We start from the raw sequence: 20,424 nt of genomic DNA on the forward strand, positions 1-20,424 counted from the left end.
CACATGTCAGCAATAATAATCCAATAATAACTAGAACATACAACAACAGGACACTCAGAGAATATTTTAGTATTTAAGTACCTTTAGCTTATTCTTCAATACTTTGAGTGCAGAACTGTTGTTTTGTTGTTGTTTTGGGGGGCTTACCACTATATATTTATAGGAGAATGAAGACTGGAAAACGTTCACAAAACACAGAGAATATTACAATAGGACACATGCAGACTAAGGCAGTGAGCTGCACTGGTGAGTGGAAACCAGTGTCCCAAGTTCCGCTGGTCCCTCTCCATCTGCAGGAATCAGAAAAAGGGAAGTGGGCAGACGCGAGGGGGCGACGTTGGTCTCTCTAACACCCTGACGGAGACAGAGAGAGAAAAGGGAACCGCCGTGCGCTCTGCTCTGAGATCCGACTCCAGTGTCAGCTCGATTCAGTCACACAGCTCCGGCTCAGACATGGGTGGAAATTCATGTAACGTCTCCTTTTTGTTTCTTCTGACTTGTATGACGAGATGCAGAATCGCGTATCACTCGCTGTTTAATCCACGGCACAATGGGCACGTCGCTTTACATTATGGCGGATATTGTTGCGCTCCGTCTGAGACATTCGGAATTGGAGACGTATGCTAATTAGCTCCAATTACGCTCTTTTTCATCTTTTTGTCATCATCCTCCAAATGGTGTGCAAGTAGTTAGACCCCCACTATTAGTGTCTCCCTCCCAACTATTTCATTTGCATGTTTAATGTATGCTTTATGAATTTAATTAGTGCATGATGCAACTGCATTAGAGTTGGGGCCAGCATGTGAGGGGGTTAATGATAAGAAAAGGAAGACAGGGAAACTAATAGGCTCCAGGCTATTAGCAACACGGTAGGACCAGAGCATGGCGCGTCATTACACTGAGTTAAAGTGAGTCATGTGTGATCCTGATGGAACCTTCGCTAGCTGCTCGCTACTACACTGCTCTGGAGATATTACTTTATTCAAAGTGTTTCATTTCTTCCTCCTGTTGTACCTAGACGTGCATCCATCTCAGAGAGAGAGAGAGAGAGAGAGAGAGAGAGAGAGAGAGAGAAAGAGAGAGGAAGAGGCGAGGGGATGGCCTTGGCACTGTGGGGTATTGCGTCACCGTCTTTACTTGCGCAGGCTCTTTGCATGGTGGTCTTTGGCTGTGGGCATCCTGGCTACATTCTGACTCATGCGTTGGTATCAGAGCACTTCTTTAACATCAAACTGTTGCAATAATAACGTCAGGCCCAACTTTATGAACTTCGTGGTCTTTAATGTAGCAAACCAATGTGAGAGCAATGTGTCATTTTGGAAAGAAGAAATAAAACTGCACTAAACTGAATAAAGGCAGTTTTTTAATAAAATCTTTGGAAACACATGCATTCCTATGGCAGCTGCAATATTATCTGCACACAGCTCCGCCTATGCCAACTGTCACCCACTGTTATTCGACTTTCTTAATTCACTAGATGTGTAAAACATTTAATTTCCCTGCTCAAAAGCGAGGCTGGGCCTGGAGGAGAGAGGGGAGAAGAGAAGAGGAGAGCAGAGCAGAGGAGCGGAGCGCCACTTAACTGGTTTTATTATGAGGGCCCGATGTGAGCTCTGGCTGGCGTTGCGGAGCCCCAATCAGGTGCCATTACACCCGGTGGTTGAGAATACCATTGGCTGGTGGGGAAAGGAGCTGTGCGCAAAACCAACCCCGCTGCTCACACTCGCCTTACAGAAGCCGAGCTGAGAACATCATCCGCTCTGAGCGCTCAGCGAAGTGCTCACATCCTCTCAGAAAGAGAGAGAGAGACAGAGGGAGAGAAAGTCGTGCGATTCACCACCTCTTTAATAACAAGTTGCATTTGTTATAGACTTGGGCGCTGCGTAAATAGGAGTTTTTGCTTTTGCTTGTTTTCTGCTCGTGTGGATGTTTCTTATCCTGTTTTGTGACTTTCAGTGAAGAAAGGACAGTCTGTTCTGTGCACACGGAGTGTTGGCTATGCGTCCTGGCTCCAGCCTGCAATGTTTGCGCTGACGCCAAAACTCGCAGACCGGTGCAGAATTGATTAAAAGAGAGACGCTCGGATCAAATGGCTGTGCTTCTCACAGCTGAAACGACACGGTGTTCCACTGACCCGAGGCAGAGGAGAGGAATTTCAGACTCGGGCAGCCTCGTTGCTCTTTATTGCACTGCCTTTTTACGGACAGAGGAAATGGTGAATGCTCATTTCTTGTAAGAAAACGGAATAACACTTTTTTTGTAGTCTTGAAGTGCACTTTTAAAGAGGGTGAGGAGATGATTTGGTTAATATTCACGCTCTCCATCCTGGATGGAGCAGTCTCTCAGCTACATTACTCCGTGCCAGAGGAGCAGGAACCTGGCTCTGTGGTTGGGAATATTGCGGAGGATTTGGGGCTGGACATTACTAAACTTTCCGCTCGCCGCTTTCAGACGGTGCCTAGTTCACGGACACCTTATCTGGAGGTGAACTTAGAAAACGGTGCGCTTCTGGTGAAGGAGAAAATTGACCGGGAAGAAATCTGTAAGCAGACCATCCCGTGCCTATTGCACCTGGAGGTGTTTCTGGAGAACCCATTGGAGCTCTTTCGCGTGGAGATTGAGGTGATGGATATCAACGACAATCCACCCAGCTTTCCCGAGACAGACATTTCCGTGGAGATATCGGAAAGCGCCATCCCCGGAACCCGTTTCCCGGTGGAGAACGCCTTCGACCCTGACGTGGGCACAAACGCGCTCAGCACATACGCGATAACGAGCAATAACTATTTTTACCTTGACGTGCAGACACAGAGCGACGGGAACAAGTTCGCAGAGCTGGTGCTTGAGAAGCCGCTGGACAGGGAGCAGCAGGCGGTGCACCGCTATGTGCTGACGGCTGTGGATGGAGGCATCCCGCAGCGGACCGGGACAGCTCTCCTGGTCGTTAAAGTTCTGGACTCCAATGATAACGCGCCCACCTTTGACCAGTCTGTGTACACCGTTAACCTGCGGGAAAACTCCCCTTTGGGCACGTTGGTCATTCAGCTCAACGCCACGGATGTAGACGAGGGACAGAACGGGGAAATAGTGTATTCTTTCAGCAGTCATAACGTCCCGCGGATAAAAGACTTATTTAACATTGATGCCAGAACAGGTAGGATAGAGGTGTCGGGGGAGGTGGACTACGAAGAAAGCAGCACGCACCAAATTTATGTCCAGGCTAAAGATCTGGGGGCCAATGCGGTCCCCGCGCACTGCAAAGTGCTGGTCAAACTCGTGGACGTGAACGACAACACACCAGAGATCGGTTTCAGCACTGTGACTGAATCAGTGAGCGAGCAGGACGCCCCGGGCACGGTGATCGCGCTTTTTAGCGTCTCAGACCGGGACTCTGGTGAGAATGGGCAAATGAGTTGCGAGATATTGGGAGACGTTCCTTTCAAGCTGAAATCTTCTTTTAAGAACTATTACACCATCGTGACGGACGGACCGCTGGACAGAGAGAACACAGACTCGTACACCATCACTGTGGTGGCCAAAGATAAAGGTCAGCCATCGCTCGCCACCAGCAAGTCCATTAAAGTGCACGTCTCGGACGAGAACGACAACGCGCCCCGTTTTACGCAGGCTGTTTATGATGTGTATGTGACTGAGAATAATGTGCCCGGTGCTTTCATTCACGCCGTGAGCGCTTTGGACCCTGACATAGGACAGAACGCTCTTATTACCTACTCCATATTGGAGTGTGATATACAGGGCATGTCTGTGGATACGTATGTGTCCATAAACCAGGACACCGGTTACCTTTACGCGCTGCGCTCTTTTGATTACGAGCAGCTGAAGGAGTTTAGTTTCATGGTCCAGGCTAAGGACTCGGGCACTGCAGAGCTCTTCTCGAATGCCACTGTAAATGTGATCATCGTTGACCAAAACGACAACGCTCCTACCGTCATAGCCCCCATCGGTAAAAACGGCACAGCCAAAGAGCAACTGCCGCGCTCTGCGGAGCCCGGGTACCTGGTGACGCGCATTGTGGCCATGGATGCGGATGATAGTGAGAACGCACGCCTGTCCTACAGCATCCTGCGGGGCAACGAGATGGGGATGTTCCGCATGGACTGGAGGACGGGGGAGCTGAGGACAGCCCGCAGGATTTCTCCCAAGCGGGACCCGCAGGGCTACTATGACCTGCTGATCGAAGTGAGAGACCACGGGCAGCCCCCTCTCTCCTCCTCCGCCAGTGTGAGTGTAATATTAGTGGACAGTGTGGTCGAAGGCCGCAGCGGGGATCGCGGCTCGGCCTCCAAGGCAAAGGAGACCTCCCTTGACCTCACACTTATTCTCATCATCGCCCTGGGCTCCGTTTCCTTCATCTTCCTCCTGGCCATGATCGTGCTGGCCGTGCGCTGCCAAAAGGACAAGAAGCTCAACCTGTACACGTGCCTGCTGGCCGGTGAGTGCTGCCTGTGCTGCGGCTCGTGCTGCAGCAGGCAAGCTCGCGGCCGGAAACAGAAGAAGCTGAGCAAATCGGACATCATGTTAGTTCAGAGCACCAATGTGACGTCAGGGGTCGGTCCTGTTGGCCAGGTGCCCGTGGAGGAGTCTGGTGTGGGCGGCGTGGGAGGGGGCTTTGGCTCTCACCACCACCAGAACCAAAACTCCTACTGCTACCAGGTGTGTCTGACACCGGAGTCCGCCAAAACTGATCTGATGTTCCTCAAGCCGTGCAGCCCCTCTCGTAGCACTGACACGGATCACACAAACCCCTGCGGCGCCATAGTCACAGGTTACAGCGACCAACAACCGGACATCATATCCAATGGCAGTATTCTCTCTAATGAGGTAAGGGAGGCCTGGGTCCGCTTCTGGCGCCCAGGGCTTCACTTCACCCCCTATTAGATTTAATAAATGCGCGCAAACTAGAGGTTTTAAGGGTTCGCCTCATTTCAAAGATCCTCGAGAAATCCACAGCCGTCTTTGGGTCATGACAAAGTACATTTCCAATTCAGGTCACGCGCTGTAAAACTCTCTGAGAGGGTGGGAACGCTGTCTGCTATTGACCTGGCTGCTCTGCACAGCAGCCTTTAATCACTGCCATGTGCAATAGTGATTGGACATTGTTAATTGGTAAATCTCGTGTGGCCTCTTAGTTTTATTTGCAACAGACAGCTTTCAGATCAACCTCTATGCTGCGCGCAATAGGCTTTGGTCATAAAGTGCTCATCATTTTCTTGTCACGACGTCATGGTGGAGGACACTTTTCAAGCTGCATGTTGATGTGTGTGTAATGTGACGCGCACATGCATGCGGGTTCACAATGCGGGGCATCTAGTACCTATATAATATACAGATTATACACTGAGCGCAAACAGTGTAGTTACTTGATCATTACGGTTAAAGAGATACGCCGTGATGAATCAGAAACTTTGAATCAGCGGATTTAGTAATCCCACAAATAAATCATTTTTGAATGTAGTGTGGGCAGGTTGTAAAGTCTTGGGCGGTAAATCCCATCATAAAAAAAAAAAAAAAACGAGGAGAGAAGTGATTTGACGGCCCTGTTCTCTGTTGTTAGCCTGTGCGCTCTGCTCAGGGACCTGGAGTGGAGCCAGACAGCCAGTCACAGCCTTGCCTTTTCTTTGCGTTTTAAGTATTCCGTGCACGACCCAGCACGGCAGCACCGTGAACAAAGGTTGTTCAGTTTCAGCATCGGGCGACTCCATCATTTACGCATTCAGTCGCCTCCTTAAGCCACTCTCCCCTGCTCTCGCCCACGCGCTTACCAAGTTGGAACCCCGTCTTTTCCCAACACATTTACACGCTGGCAACCAATGTATGCAATTGTGCTCACTTATGCACCTTTCTCCTATTTATTTGTGGACCTCACCTTTACGTGTTGATTAACATGTTTCTCTGGCGATCAATGTGATCAAATGCACGTTTTCTGTGGCTTTTCTAGACAAAACACCAACGAGCAGAACTCAGCTATCTGGTGGACAGACCCAGGCGTGTCAACAGGTAGTAGAAAGCACACATCATGTTTCTCTCTCTCTCTTAAACACACACACACACACACCTTATTATTGTCAATGTGCAATGCCTAGTGAGCCACACACCATCCACCACCAGAGGACCTCTAATATCCAATAGGCCTCATGGATCCACATCCTATTCACACATCTATAAAACCGAATATTACACCCATCAGTGTGAATCCCATATATTCCGCATTGTTAATTGTGGCTTTGAGAGGCTCCATGGTTCCCAATGTATCCATAACGTTCATCTTCAATTTGGCATCACTCCCACAACTGACAGAGCAGCGCCTATTAAAGCACTAAGGCTGGATTTCATTACATGCAATGTGTAACATCCAATTTAGACTCTTGTTGGCCACTGTATTAAGGACTGTATTAATGTGGTGTTGATTTCTGGTCCCCCCCCACCCTCTCTTTCTGTGTCTCCCTGCCCCTCATTTAATCCTCCTCCTCTCTTTTCATCTTCCCCTTTCGAACACTGTATCTTGACCTCGCTCCCTGCCCTCTTCATTATTTTCACACCGCTTCCTCCTCCTTCTCTGACTTCTCTGCTCGTCTGCCTCTCTTAGTTCAGCCTTCCAAGAAGCAGACATCGTCAGCTCCAAAGACAGTGGTCACGGTGACAGCGAGCAGGGTGACAGCGACCACGATGCCACCAACCGGGGTCATTCGGCCGGTGAGTTCCCCCAAATCACATAATTACAGTTGTTTCAGACACCACACACACTCCACTCTTGTCTAAGTTTCAGTGGCCTGTATTTGCGAATGGAATAATGCTGAATTGGTGGTGCGGACTGGTGACTTTTAATTTCCTTAATTTGAGAGCGTGCAAAATCTTGGGCTCCGGGGGCGCTTGGCTGGCTGGCTGGCATGAACAGCCCCAGAGGTGTTGATTGTATTTCACACCCGGGTGAAATGGAGGAATAGTTGGGGAAATCTTTTATTTTTATATTCTTTCCTGCTCTGCCTCCTGCGTTTCCCCCCTTCTCTCTTTCTAACCCCGGTGCCGTTTCACTGAGTGGTGCTGAAAGGACAGCGACTCACAGAGAGCCAGTGCGAGGCCTATAGTGCTTTAGTGGCACAAATCAATAGGTTCACTCAAGTGGAAGCTAAATTGATATAATGAGATGCATTTCAATCAGCCTCACAGTCGGTGTATTGTACTGCTTTTGCTGGTTATGGATTGAGCTGATCAAACACATTAGCAGCTTTTTGTTAGACAAATCTTTTGGTAAAGCGAAGGTAAAATGTCAGAATGAGAGAGTGCTTCCCCCTCCACATTTTCATTTGGCGTTTATTTACTGACTCTCATTCCTCTACTACACATTACTGTGCAGTAAATATTTTTAGTGAAGGTTTTAGGTCTTATGATAAGCCTCCCCTTGTTCTTCCTAAAATTCTATTAGGTTAGTACCTGTTTATTGATCAAAGTGGAGTCAGACAAAAAGGGGAGCAATACAAAATCTCATTTCATATTGAATTGCCCTTTCCTTCTGAGGGATTGTTCCACACGGCTCATGTAAGACCCCCGTCTAGACCGCAGCCTGCCAAATATCATATCAGTGCTGGGAATACAAATAGAGCAGATTAGAGAGGTGCTGTAGGATAGTGAATGATCCTCATCAGGCTCCACGGTGTTTGACATTATTAATAAACCAAGCCAAAATAGAGAGCCAATACGCAGCTGTGGTAGTGTCACTGCCTGCCCTCACTGATGAAACAGGCTGGGAAGGTCAAACTGTGCGAGACTGAAATGCAGAATTGGAGGAAATCCAAACTCTCCATTTATTTTCCTCTATTAGGAATAAATTGTTTTGTGAAATAAATATTAACATGGATGTTTAAATATACATTCTGAGTTGGACTTCGTCCATCGGAATGTGATCTATGAATATGTGGAACTGCAACAGTCAAGCAGGGTTTGGCTGTTTTCAAAAAGTATTTCCACTCAACAGCGCAGAAAGGACAACATGGCACATATGCAGTGACTAGGAATATGTGATGTGTATTTTAGCACATTCAACTAGCTGGTAACCCCAGGCATTAATAAGTACTCATCCATGATATTATCCCCCCAGACTGGGACTGTATTTTAAAATGTATCTTATGTGAAATATTGTATTCGGTTCCTCCTTGCTGGTTTCCCAGCACAACCAATAACACGTTTCCTCGCCTTTCTTTGGCTCAGAGCACGCTCATTTGGCACTGGCCCGGGAGCGAACCCAGTTGGTTCTGTGCTCTGTATTTCATACGAGCAAACCAGCATTTGTTCCTCATGTTGGATTTAGAAGGGAACAGCTTACCACACCATGGGGGGTAATATCACACGACTGGTATTTTGGAAAGAGGGACACTTGAGTTTCACAGACTTCTGTAAACAAAACCAGTATGTGAGTGTGTGTGTGTGTGTGTGTCTGTGCACACACGCTGGGAGGTGTAAGGATATACTATTGTCTGATTTACTATGTAGGTGTATATGTGATACCCGTATGGAGTGTGTGTGTGTGGTGGGGGAACAAGGCTCAGTGATGCTGTCTGTATTGAAAAGTAGTTCCCCTTTGAGACCGTACTCAGGGAAGCCTAAATGAGATTCAGTTTAAGGGGAGAGAGTGCTAGCTAATGCTTGGTACGCTGCCATTTTGTATATTGCTTTGACATAGTCACACCCACTGCCTTTTTGTGGTTCTGCATGTATGCGAGCAACTTCTTTTACTATATATAGGGTTGAAAATATTGCTGGTTGTCTCAGGTGACCTGTATGCTATGGTTGTGTATGGTATTGTGTGCAGTTGCCTGCATCCATATTGTGCTGAGTGCACATTGTTTCTAAGTAAAGAGCAGAACTGCATAAGCGTGAGCCAAGATTATGTATAGACCACACATATTTGTATGTATTTCTGCTGCATTTGTGTGCACCAGTGTTTGCACATGCATGCACTTATATATTGTTGCACTGTTCTTGTGTGTATATTTTGTCTGACACACACACACACACGCACACACATTGTTTCCCAGGCTTTGTGGCAGGGTCTCATCCTTCATTCTGTCTCCCCCACACGTTGGCTCTCTGCAACACTCGGCTGATCCGTAATTCATTTCTAGAACCTTTGCATAGCAATTATCAAAGCAGGGTTAGAGGCAAGGTTTCCTCCTGGGACTGTGCAGCATACCCTTCTTTTGGTGCAACTCGAAATATTTCAAATCAACCATTTCCAGTTGGCATATCATCAACTACACCTGCCGTAGCTTCCCGCTCGGCCGCTCGTCTGACACTTTAGAAAATAAGTCTCCTGACGTGGTTTTAAATCAAAGGGACACTGCCTGTGAGGCTGGGATATCACTGGATACCTTTAAAAAGTGGGCAAATGGCTTTTCTGAAAGCAGTGTGTCTGGAGTGAGGCACTGCTGCGTCATGAGCCAAAGCATATTGACTACCACACCTTCTACCTCCCCACACCTTTTTTTTTAGTTAGTCTGATTCAAATTAGACACTGTTTTCCTCATTATTTTCCTCTTCATCCTAATAGGACATGGCAGCAACAGTGAGCAAGCAAAACCCCCCCAAAAAAATAAAAAAATAAAAAGGTGACAGATAAGAGAGGATAAAATATTCATCAGTGAAAAATTTGGCATCTCAGAAACGCTCGATCAGCCGTGGAAGAGGCTGCATGACGGGTGGGAAACTGGAAATGATCATTATCATGACGTTTGTTTTGGTGAGAACAACAGCTGTGACAAATGGGACAATTAAATCACTCTGGCAATGGTGTATTAGAAGGCTGATTATGAATTAGTGGCGGGTACCATGTTGCAGTTTCCCATGTCAGTGAGCTGTCAGAGGAATTTAGCATACAGGGTGTTGAAACATCCTCCTCTCAAGCCCTAGGCTCTGACAAAACCGAGGCTATAGAATGACCAGTTGGTACAGAATTATACATTTATGTCAAAATAATGGACTCAGGTTTGGTTCTAGTCCTTGCTCAGCATGAAGGAAAAGAAGTTGGAAAAAAGCGAAGACACCTGTCAGAAGCTCCTCAGAGTCATCTATGGCCATTCCAAACCCAAATATATTCAATTGAAATATCTTATAAGAAAAAGAAAAGCAGCAACAGCGTTCTGTAGGCTGGAAACTGCGTCTGTTGGTCACAAAAAGACACAAAACTTCAGCACGTAAAGAGAAAATGCACAGAACGCATACTCGAGAATTCAAAACCCACTGAGAATAGTTGAAATATATCAAATCTGAATAAGACATGAAAGAGTCTGAATGTAATAAAGCAAAATGTATAAAAACACTGGCGTCATTGTGAAATTGACTGTATTTTGCCTGGAACATGCGCAGGTGACTCTTCTTTTAAAGATGCTGACGAAAACTACGCCGGAGAAAGTGAAGGATCAATTAATTTGATTAACTAAACTACTTAGATTCCTCCTGCCTTTCTTTTTGTAAACAAAGCATGTAAACACCTCTTTATAACACGACAGGAGTGAATTAACTTGCTCTACTGTAAATTCTCTGAATTCTCAGTGGAAATAAATCCCGACCACAATAAGAATGTGTCCTGCAGTGATTATAGATACACTGAAACATTTGGTGAAGTGCCTTTATGAATGTGGTCTTGGTATGAAAAGGATATGCTTTCTGAATAAAACGAATGGCAAATTAAGTGTTTCCAATCCCGAAACAGATCAAAAAGAGGACACACTCATTCCTCACCTTCAGTACTGGTACATATGAATATGCCTTGAATCAGCTGAAAGCACAAAATCAAAAAGTAAAAAGATGTATTTTCATTTCCTTAGACAGGGGCCTTGGATATTTATTACTGAAGTGAACCATAAGGCTGTAAGACTAATGGAAATCTCAGCAAAGTCCTGGGAGTTATAAAGATGCTTTGGCCATGATATGTGCTTGGTAACGCACATACCATCCTTTCAGCCCAGAGATTTAATGTCAGTGAACATCTGTTCAGCCGAGCTGTGATGTAAAACTTTCTACAAGAAACATAAAATGTGATGTCAAGATACATTTTGATGTTACTTGACTTGTAACTTTATTTATTCTCTTCCTCTTTGTGCTCTGTGATACCAAACACAAACATCCCTTTTGTGCACATTTGTGCCACATAATGCTTTAACATCAGGGGTCTGATTTTCACTTACCAAATAAACTGTAGAGATATGGAGATGCAATTATGTGCTAAACAGACAGTGCAACATGCCACAAAATGCAACAAGCCCAACAATCTGACAGGTTTCAAGTTAAACACCATGGTAGCTAAATTTGGAAAGGAAAAGAAAGGCACATCACAATTTGAATTTATGCAGCGTTGTCACTTGAGTACAATGTTAAAATAAGACACTAATTACACTTACACTTGGACAGTGCAATAGGGGTCCTGGTGGCTCAGTGGTAGAGCATTGGGTTGGGATGCAGAAGGCAGCAGGTTCAAATCTCACCCCCCCCCACCAAGATCCACATCGGTGCCGGTCCCAGGCCCGGATAAAAATGGGAGGGTTGCAGCAGGAAGGGCATCCAGTGCAAAAACTCACGCCAAATCAAGGCGTGGAACACGTTCTGCTGTGGGACCCCTGAAGGGACCAGCCGAAAGCTGTTGATCTTGACTTGGACAGTGCAATTAGATATAGTGTTGTCCAGCTTTTATACAGTACTATGAATCACTGAATTTAAAGAGTAGACCATGTGATGAAAAGGGAACAAACCAGAGATCAATAATCAGTCATCATCCAGGAGCATTTACTCTGACAATATATACAGGGCAATATTAATCAAACAGACACTATTAGGGCAAGCGGCCATTTTGGCTCCTCTTCCTAGCCCAGTTGCTTTGTAACAAACATCGAAAATGGTCGCTGTGTCAGAGAGAAAAACAATTTCCCTGTCATTACTGGATATGGTGGGAGCTATCTTCCTGTTTTGGCCCTGGGATGTCTCTGGTTTACTCATTCCAGCATCACTGGCCAATCCGTGTAACTTGTGAAGCTATGCTACTCCCTTGTCGTCCGGAGTTGCTGTCCAAATATTGACATTTCATGCCTGTATTCTCTCTGGAAAGGTGGAGGACAAGATGAAAAACAGAGGTATGGATGGAAGACGAGGAGCTTGGAGGGAAAAGGAGATAACGTGAGAGGAAAAAAATGGACAGGGAGGATTAAATGTGGAAATAACAAGAGAGACAAAGAGCAAAAGAGAAACTGAGGGACCAATACAGACAGAGAGAAAGAGGCAGATGTGAGGGGACTGACTGCAAACCTGGGTGGGGCACATACATGCACATACATGCATATTATCTATATATATCTACATATATATATGTAGATCTATATATAGATATAGATAGATAGATATATCTATCTCTCTCTCTCTCTCTCTCTCTCTCTCTCTCTATATATATATATATATATATATATATATATATATATATATATAATGCAAATTTAAATATTATAAATACTTTACTTTCATTTCCATTTGCTGGATGTACAGTATATCAGCACAATTAGTGAAATCACACCGATGTCGGATTTTGGACACATGCAGAGAGAAAAAAAAAAAGAAGTGAACAAAATATTTCAGAAGTGCTGATTGCTTATTAGCAAGTAGTTTGTGTTTGTATTGTTTAGAGCCCTTGCCTGTCTGCATATGTGTGTGTGCTTGTGTGTGCACACAAGAGTGCATGTGTTCCTCCTGCCTGATGAGGTCACAGTGAGAGATAGGGCTGCTGGCAGGGCCTGTCATTGCCAGTCACTGTTTTGGTTGTTGTTTTGCTTCCTGCCCGAGGAAGAAAAGGTGCTTCACAGGGATCAACAGCCACTGGGTGTCATATGCACGTGGTCTGTCTGTCTGTTTACTTGTGTACATTTACATATCTCCGTGTTAAGAGAGTATTTTTAAGTGTGTGTGGGCGTGTGCATGTATATGTGTGTTTGCAAACACACGTGTTGATGTCGCTTTTTTTTTTTTTTTTTTTTTTCCCCGAGTGAGCCAGCAGGCAAAAATCTCAGAGTAGTTTGGAAGCTAGTGACAAGAGTTTCTCTGAGCTGATAGACGGTAAACAGTAAATGCTGCAGACTATATTTACACATCATCTCCAGAGTACAGAGTACGCCCTTGTGCCTGCTTAATAATATACTGAGATTTAGAACACACTGAGCTTTCTCTTAATCCTTCAACACTTTGCATCTCATGTCCATGTGCTTTCTGCGTAGTTGCGTGTGTGTCTGTTTTTACCCCTGTGCTTTAGCCGTTTTGCTGATTTGTTTGTGCATTTCGAAGCATTTGGCTGCCAGCCGCTTTATCTGCACAATAGCACGGAGATCACAGGAGGGCCCGAGGTCAACACCCTTGTGCGTGCGAGGAAGAAATTAATTTGCAAAAAAGTCCATTAAAAGGCTAAAAGTTAACTGCAAAGTGGAAATAAACTGAAATACCGTGATTTCTATGCCTCCAACCTTTAAAGACAGCATAAATATACATTAGTTGCAGGGGTGAATCAGAGGGTAAATGCAAGGAAATGCCACTCAAAATCTGAATTGGTATTTACACGTCTCCTGGAGTTGTTTTCTTGTACTGTTCCTGTCGGCAATTTAAAGATTCTTGCTTGGTGCTCCACCTGATTGTGGTCTCCGCTTCACTGCCGTTGACCCGCAACCCACACATGCTCAGTGGTGATCAAAACAATCTGACCCCCTGGCAGCAAAAGGACGGAGTAGTGCTGATTCTGTGGCCAGACAGGAAAAGACAGAGGTAAACAGAGCGCACAGGCATCTGGTGCATTTAGAACTTGCTGAATCAAACACAGTTTAAGGAAAATACTAAAGAAAGTAGCTGTCAGCCCTTATGCAGCCTCTTCTACCAGTCCATGTTTTTTCTGCAGTTTTACCAACTGAAAGCAGGTTTACATCAAACAGCAAAAAAACAGATTGAGCTGCTCAGTTCCTGTTATTTCATGTATATTATCTTCATTTATTCTTATTGTTTGGGACGATGACTCCAGCACAGTGATAACCCTAATGACAGGATTAAAGCACTCTCTGTAAAAGCTAACGTTTATAATTGGAAATTTTACGCTTTCGGTACTCAAGTCAAAGTCCTCCCTCCCTCCTTCTGCCCACCTCTGTCTAACCCCTCTCCTGTCTCCAACTGCAATCCTCCCTCCTTCGTTCTTGTTTTTTCTGGCCATTGCACTTTCCATCTGTGATTGCCTGGGTCTCCCCTCTCCTTCCTTATGGTTCCTTCAGCCTTGCTGCTTCTCCCGCCTGCTGTCTCGGCCTGTGAAATCTGCGACTCCCCCCGTCTGTTTGGCCCTAGCCGTCTCGTGTCTCCTCTGGCTCTCTGGTCACTGAGCAGCCTTGTTGCCTGTCTCGCTCCCCGTGAGGCCTAAATTATGTAGCAACACAATTAGATCCACATAATGCACAAAAACAGAACAAATACAATCGGTCACAGTGGTGGCTTTTAAGCAATAGCTGTGTTTACATGGACCTGGATATTCCACTAATAATCAGAATAAAAACACATCAGAATTAACTTTTAATCTGAATGAAAGGGGGGTTGTTAATCTGATTAGGAACATTTAAAGCGTGCAAACACACACATTCTTTGTGCACCTGTTGTGAAGTGTGACGCTGTACTCTTGCACTTCCTTACTCTTTAAAAGTTGCAGTAACAGTAAATGTGCTTCTAAGATTGGTGCCTAATTAACAAAGACCAGCAGATACGCAAATTCTGCTGTTGTGACACAATGTGGGTCCATTTTGGTCTTGTTCTATTGAACAAAGCCAACTATCTAAATTCTTAAAAAGTCTTACAAAATATTGTCCATGTCCCTGCAGATTATGTGTTGACAGCACTGTAACCTGCTTAAAATCCTGTTTCTAAAACACAGTTGCAATAGTGTCTGCAGGAATGGACACAACCCAATAAGCAAAATCCAAGGCAGAAATATTCAGCATTCACTCACCGCACTGCTCGCTACTGCTCGTTAAGCCAATGGCTTCAAGTGCCCAGTAATAACTGAAAGGCTACTCAGAAGATCATATTGACATTTTTATTATCAACTCCTCCCTCATCGTATCCAGACTGTCGTGTGTGGCCAGCATGAGGACTCCGTTACGGAAAAAGAAACTGCCTGAAACAATAAAAGTGAGAAGGGGATGAAAGGAAACAGGATTTTAAAAAGTAAGACGGGCAGATTCCTTCCCGGCTTCCACACTCTGGCTGTCATAAAAAAAGACAGCTGGATATTTTCTAACCACAATTACATTTCTTATTTATGGTGCTAGAGCCTTAGCTTTGGTACACATATTTAAAAATGTGTACCCTTCTATTTTTATTTTGTGGTAAAGACAATCCATTATCGAAAGCAGGCTGATATGATGCAGTCTTTATATGCAGGAAGTGTTTTTTCTTTCCTCAAAATGGCAGATAAAAGTTAAGCTGAGTTAAAAAAAAGGCACAGATCATTAGCATTTTATGGTATGGAAGGTGATATGAAGTTATCATATTACCTCGTGAGATCTGTTCTTACTATTAAAAGTGTTTAACAGGTGGATGATACACCCCCCAACCAAGATTATTTCCTTGTCTGTGTGTATAAATACTTAAATCATTGGTCTATCTTTCTCTAGCCTAGCATCTATTTATATATATATATGTGTGTGTGTGTGTGTGTGTGTTTCTGCCTTTAGTAGCAGAGGAACAGTGGCATTATCAGTCGAATGGATCAGTAGAATAGATTGGTGTAAGTAGACCCTTTTTGATCTGAAGAGCCCTCCCAGCCTCTGGGAATTACAGATTACAGATTGTCTGCTTTCTTCGTCCCCCCCACCACCCCCCCCCACACACACACACCACTTCCCTGCTCTTGTTCTATACTGCTGGTTTACCTGCTTCAATTGCCACATTCCGACACTTTTCGCCAGAAAACTGGAAAAGCTAAAAAAAAATTCATTCAGTACACGAGTAGAGTATAGCTGCAGGGTCTCATTATAATGATGACTCTGTTCATGTCTCTTGTTCCTTTCCCTTCCCTTTTATAATCTCGCTGTTCCCCCCCCCACCCCCCCACCCCCCCACCGCACACACACACACACACACTTGTCCTCCTCTCTTTATTCTCTAAGAGTGTAATTAACATAACTGGTACCTCTTTCATGCTGGTCGTGTGTGTATGTGAGAGTGTGTTATTCTATTATATCATTTCAGATGTTAATTTAATCTTTTTTTTTATGCTGATGTTTTGTTTTTGGCAGTAGCTTTGCGTCAATTACACACTTTGTCTGTTTGTATACAGATGATTGACATCAGTGTGTGATTAAGCAGCCAGTGAATATTTTGTTGGTGTTTGTGCACGTTTCTTAAGATAATCGTCGTGTTTTTTGTGCAAGGATGATGGAATATGGATTCACATTTTGTCTCTTGGTGTTTGAGAATCAATTGTGAGTCTAAGGATGTTGATGTGGAGAGGGGGTGAAATGTTTTCGCAACACCACATCACTTTGATTGCACATTTCATTCGGAATGAATGAGGTGAGGAGGAAAACAAACAATTCGCTTCATCAATGTTGGCCTTGTCTCTTTGATGAATAGCTGTGCTGCACTTTTTTCTGCTGCGACAAATGATTGCTAACTTGTGTTCTCTCTTTTGGTCTCTTTCTCTCACGCCCCCACCGCCCCCATCACCCATCTCGCCTTTTCGCTCCAAATATCTGTACCAATTTTCCATTCTCTTCTTCTTTTTTCGTCCCCCCCCCCATGTACTTAACCCTTGTATCTGTGTAATGTTCTATCCACCTTCTCCATTTCTTATCTCATCCTGCTTCGCTTTGCTTTCCCCTCGTTTGTACCCTCCCTGCAGGTGCTGACCTGTTTTCCAACTGCACAGAGGAGTGCAAGGCCCTGGGCCACTCCGACCGCTGCTGGATGCCGTCCTTTGTGCCGTCCGACGGGCGCCAGGGGCCGGACTACCGCAGCAACTTGCACGTCCCCGGCATGGACGCCACACTGCCCGACACTGAGGTACCCTCCTCCGTCAACCTCTCCGACCAACTCACCGTGACCTCGTCCACCGCCTCGTCCAATGATAGGTCATTCTCCACCTTTGGCAAGGACGGTCAGAGGTCACAGTCACACCACAGCCTTCATCATCACCTCCATCAGCAACAGCAGCAGTACAGCTCCAGCACGCTAGAGAGGAAAGAGTATGATAGGGGGACCCTACCGTACAAACCCACCTTTCTCTGTGAGTATCAGTATGAAAGTTCCCTGGGACCCTATGACTTTGGTCTGGTCCAGTACAGATACTAGAGGAGGGGACGATGAATCTGCCTCTTGATTCTGATCTGGACTTTTTATGTTGTTCATCAACTTTTATTTCTACTGTTTTAAAAGAGTTTTTAAAAATGCGGCTTTATGTTTTGTATTTTATAATTTCTTGTAAAGTTCTTTTATCAAATGTAAAATGTAATCTATTATTCCTAACCCTGCCCCCCCCTCCTCAAAAATCCACTTTAACAATACAGTCAAACCTTATACTAACCCAAAATGCTTTCTGTAATCATGTGATTTAAACTAAAATAAACAAAAATTGAATTGGACTCATGTTAAAACGCTGTGGCCCCTTTTTCTTTCTTTCCTTTTTTTTCCTAAATTTACCCCTCAAAAAACTCTTTATCTGATGCTCATATAAGTAAAGGTCACCTATACAAGCATACTTCATGTTTCAATTCTTGCCATCCTCACACGCATACAACGACACACTGTCTATAATCTAAAAAAACATGTTATTTCATAGAGAGGAAATAAAAGACAGATCATCTCATGTTGTAAAGGACATCTTTTTCCATTTGCTCGACAACAGAGTTTTGCTCAAGCACGATGACTTCCCTACTGAATAGCTGGAAAGGTGAAACACACAACCCACGCTCCTTCTTTTTTGCAAGGATTGAAGTCCATTTTGTTCTAAAAAGGAAGTCTCGAGTATGTATACTCGCTTGCTCGTGGATCAATACCTGACATAAAGAAGGCTGGGTTAGGTGAGCTGTCAACACTGAGGTCAAGATTCCACTGCCGGAGAACTCGTTCCCGCACGTTTACTGTGCAAGAAAGGAGGGAAACTATTACAATATAATGTACGCTTAATTTGCCAAATGAGACATACTGATATCCTTTGGAGTTAAATTGAGTTTCCAGTTTGCATTTCTCAAGAAGCTCAATGGGATGAAAGGGATGGCAGGACACTTCTTGCCGCTTCCAATTGCTTTCCAAGCTCCCACATTACATGAATATTCTATTAGCTCTAAGTGTAGAGAATGGATTCGATATACACATTCAGTAGAGAAGTCATTTCCAGTCAAGTCACCACCATGTTAACCACCATCCTTCATGATTCTGCATGCTGACTGTGAGCCGTCTCTCAGGTAAATGATGACCTGTTTTTTTTTGCTTTTTTTTATTATCTTTTTTGATATTTTTTCCTGTTGTTTGCGACTTAGTAAGAAGAGTCAGGCAGTCTTCGTCTTGCACATCAGGTCTGTGTGAAAAATAATTGGTATTTAGCCTTTAGGTGCTGGAGCCTGCTTTGCTCCAAATATAGCTGCCTGTGCTTCTGCTCATCTCGTCTGCCTCGCAGGGTCGGGATAAATGCACTCCATATTCACTCAGTCCAAAACTCACAACTTTATTTTATTTTTATTTATTTATTTGATTTATGATTTCCTCAGCTTTTCCTGGCCTGTTGAAATAAATTGACCCCACACTGCTACGGAAGAGGTTTTGTTGTTCATCAGTCTGTAAAAAATATGGGAATAGTCCCAGAGGCTGAGGCTCTATTAACCAATGGGCATCATGTTCTAGATTTAAAAATAGCACTGTAAGCTACTACTGGCTATGGCAGAGCTCTGATCACCAGAGTTGCCTTGATAAAGGGTTCATAAATGTTTAATGATCCATTTGTAGATAATTAATGAAGCAATTAGTGCGCTGTGTATTTTCTATGGATGCATTATGTAGCCACCAAATTCTGAACATTTATCTTTGCTGATGGACATGTTTGTACCCAATTCCCAAATTAGTTTCATGATTATACTGTAAGGACCAGTCTCTAGGGTATTTAAATAACTTCACAGAGAGTCCTCTGTGGCATGTATCCTTCAAGAGCTGGTATTTCAAGCCAAATGTGTCAGTAAAAAGTCTCAGGGGATAGGGTGCCTTTTGTTTTAACGTGTGTGTTCTCTGTCTTTTTAGCCCGCAAAAGGATTTGCTAGCTCATTCCACGTGGACCTGTCGGAAACGGCATGAATTTCTGTACCACCAACACTGATGCTAGAGACAGCAAAGTAAGACTAAACAAACTGGACAACAGCAACCTTGGTTAAACTTCATTATCTCGGGTGGCGAACTGTAACAAAGCCTTGGCAGTGGTCGCCGAGGGAAGAAAGGAGAACAAAACACTGAGTAGCTGTAAACCTCTTGATATCTGAGGAGCAATTCAAGGCCTTATTCCTCTCAGCAGGACTGAGACCGAGGCCTGAAGATTATAAAATTATCAGCAGAAAGAGGAGACGAACTGAAATGAAAAGAGGAATACAAAACAAGCGAGATAAAGAGGAACCGATTGACTCACAGAGGTGGTTTGTTTTGGGGTTTTTTTTGGTGGTGGGGGTGGGGGGGTGGGGGGGACTGAGGAGTTAGCCTCTAGAGACTAGAGATCTGTGTGTGCCTGTTTACATGAAGTAAAACTAATGTTTCTGTACAAACTTCGAACCAACGTCACACGGAACCCTTTAGCTATTTCTATGGTCACCACTAAGCCAACTGTACAGAGACTGTGTGGATGGGGTGGGGGGGGGGGACGGAGGTCAGACTGACATGCAGAGACGGAGCGAGCTGCGGCACAGGGCATGAGAGCAGGTGTTGTACAGGAAGAAATATGAAAGAAAAAAAAAGAAGGAAATGGGGACAAGCAGAGATGATGTGCAGTACTATAAATTCTGTATCTCCAGTTTTTTGACTGTCTTTATATAACTTCTTCCTTTTTTTTTTTCTTTTTTTTTTTTTTTGGTTTCTGTTGTTCTTTCTGTGTGGTTAAAGTGTGCAGACTCTAACTTATTCCAACGTACGGTTACAGACAGGAACGTGCCGCCCGCTGTTGGGTTCAGTCATCTTTCAAGTTTAGCCACTTCAGGAAGGAGCTTTTAACAAAAACACACTGCGAACACGAAGGAGCTAAAACAATCATCATGTTCACTTTATCAATAAAATATCACAAATGAATGTTCTCATTTCTAAAGTAATGACTAACACTTGTCACCTTCCTTCCTGAGCTGACTGCAAAGAAAGTGAAATGAGCCTTTCCCAGGATGG

The 20,424-nt window shown here is 44.4% G+C and overlaps 1 protein-coding gene across 3 annotated transcripts; it reads left to right on the forward strand.

Annotated features, from left to right (window-relative positions):
* The first annotated feature begins 1,551 nt into the window (after positions 1–1,551).
* Positions 1,552–19,713, forward strand: pcdh10a (protocadherin 10a). 3 transcript variants are annotated; one of them, XM_067498974.1, is made up of 5 exons: positions 1,552–4,842; positions 5,960–6,018; positions 6,608–6,714; positions 16,919–17,079; positions 19,306–19,713. In XM_067498974.1, the coding sequence occupies exons 1-5, from the start codon at positions 2,296–2,298 to the stop codon at positions 19,357–19,359; spliced, it is 2,928 nt and encodes a 975-aa protein (XP_067355075.1). In that variant the 5' UTR covers positions 1,552–2,295; the 3' UTR covers positions 19,360–19,713. The 3 variants fall into 3 exon arrangements, with proteins under 3 accessions (XP_067355075.1, XP_067355073.1, XP_067355074.1); XM_067498973.1 differs by having other exon boundaries at positions 1,584–4,842; positions 16,919–17,302; XM_067498972.1 differs by lacking the exon at positions 19,306–19,713 and having other exon boundaries at positions 1,581–4,842; positions 16,919–17,657.
* The last annotated feature ends 711 nt before the right edge of the window (positions 19,714–20,424 follow it).

This window comes from Channa argus, chromosome 3 (assembly GCF_033026475.1).
Source record: "Channa argus isolate prfri chromosome 3, Channa argus male v1.0, whole genome shotgun sequence".
In the NCBI taxonomy this organism is placed as follows: domain Eukaryota; kingdom Metazoa; phylum Chordata; class Actinopteri; order Anabantiformes; family Channidae; genus Channa; species Channa argus.

What these genes read in the sequence shown, in the direction of transcription:
- pcdh10a (XM_067498972.1), top strand. Translation starts at nt 2,296, where the DNA reads ATGATTTGGTTAATATTCACGCTCTCCATCCTGGATGGAGCAGTCTCT. An exon ending in AGACCCAGGCGTGTCAACAG is followed by an intron (nt 6,019 to 6,607) that starts GTAGTAGAAAGC and finishes TGCCTCTCTTAG; the next exon opens with TTCAGCCTTCCAAGAAGCAG. An exon ending in CAACCGGGGTCATTCGGCCG is followed by an intron (nt 6,715 to 16,918) that starts GTGAGTTCCCCC and finishes CCCTCCCTGCAG; the next exon opens with GTGCTGACCTGTTTTCCAAC.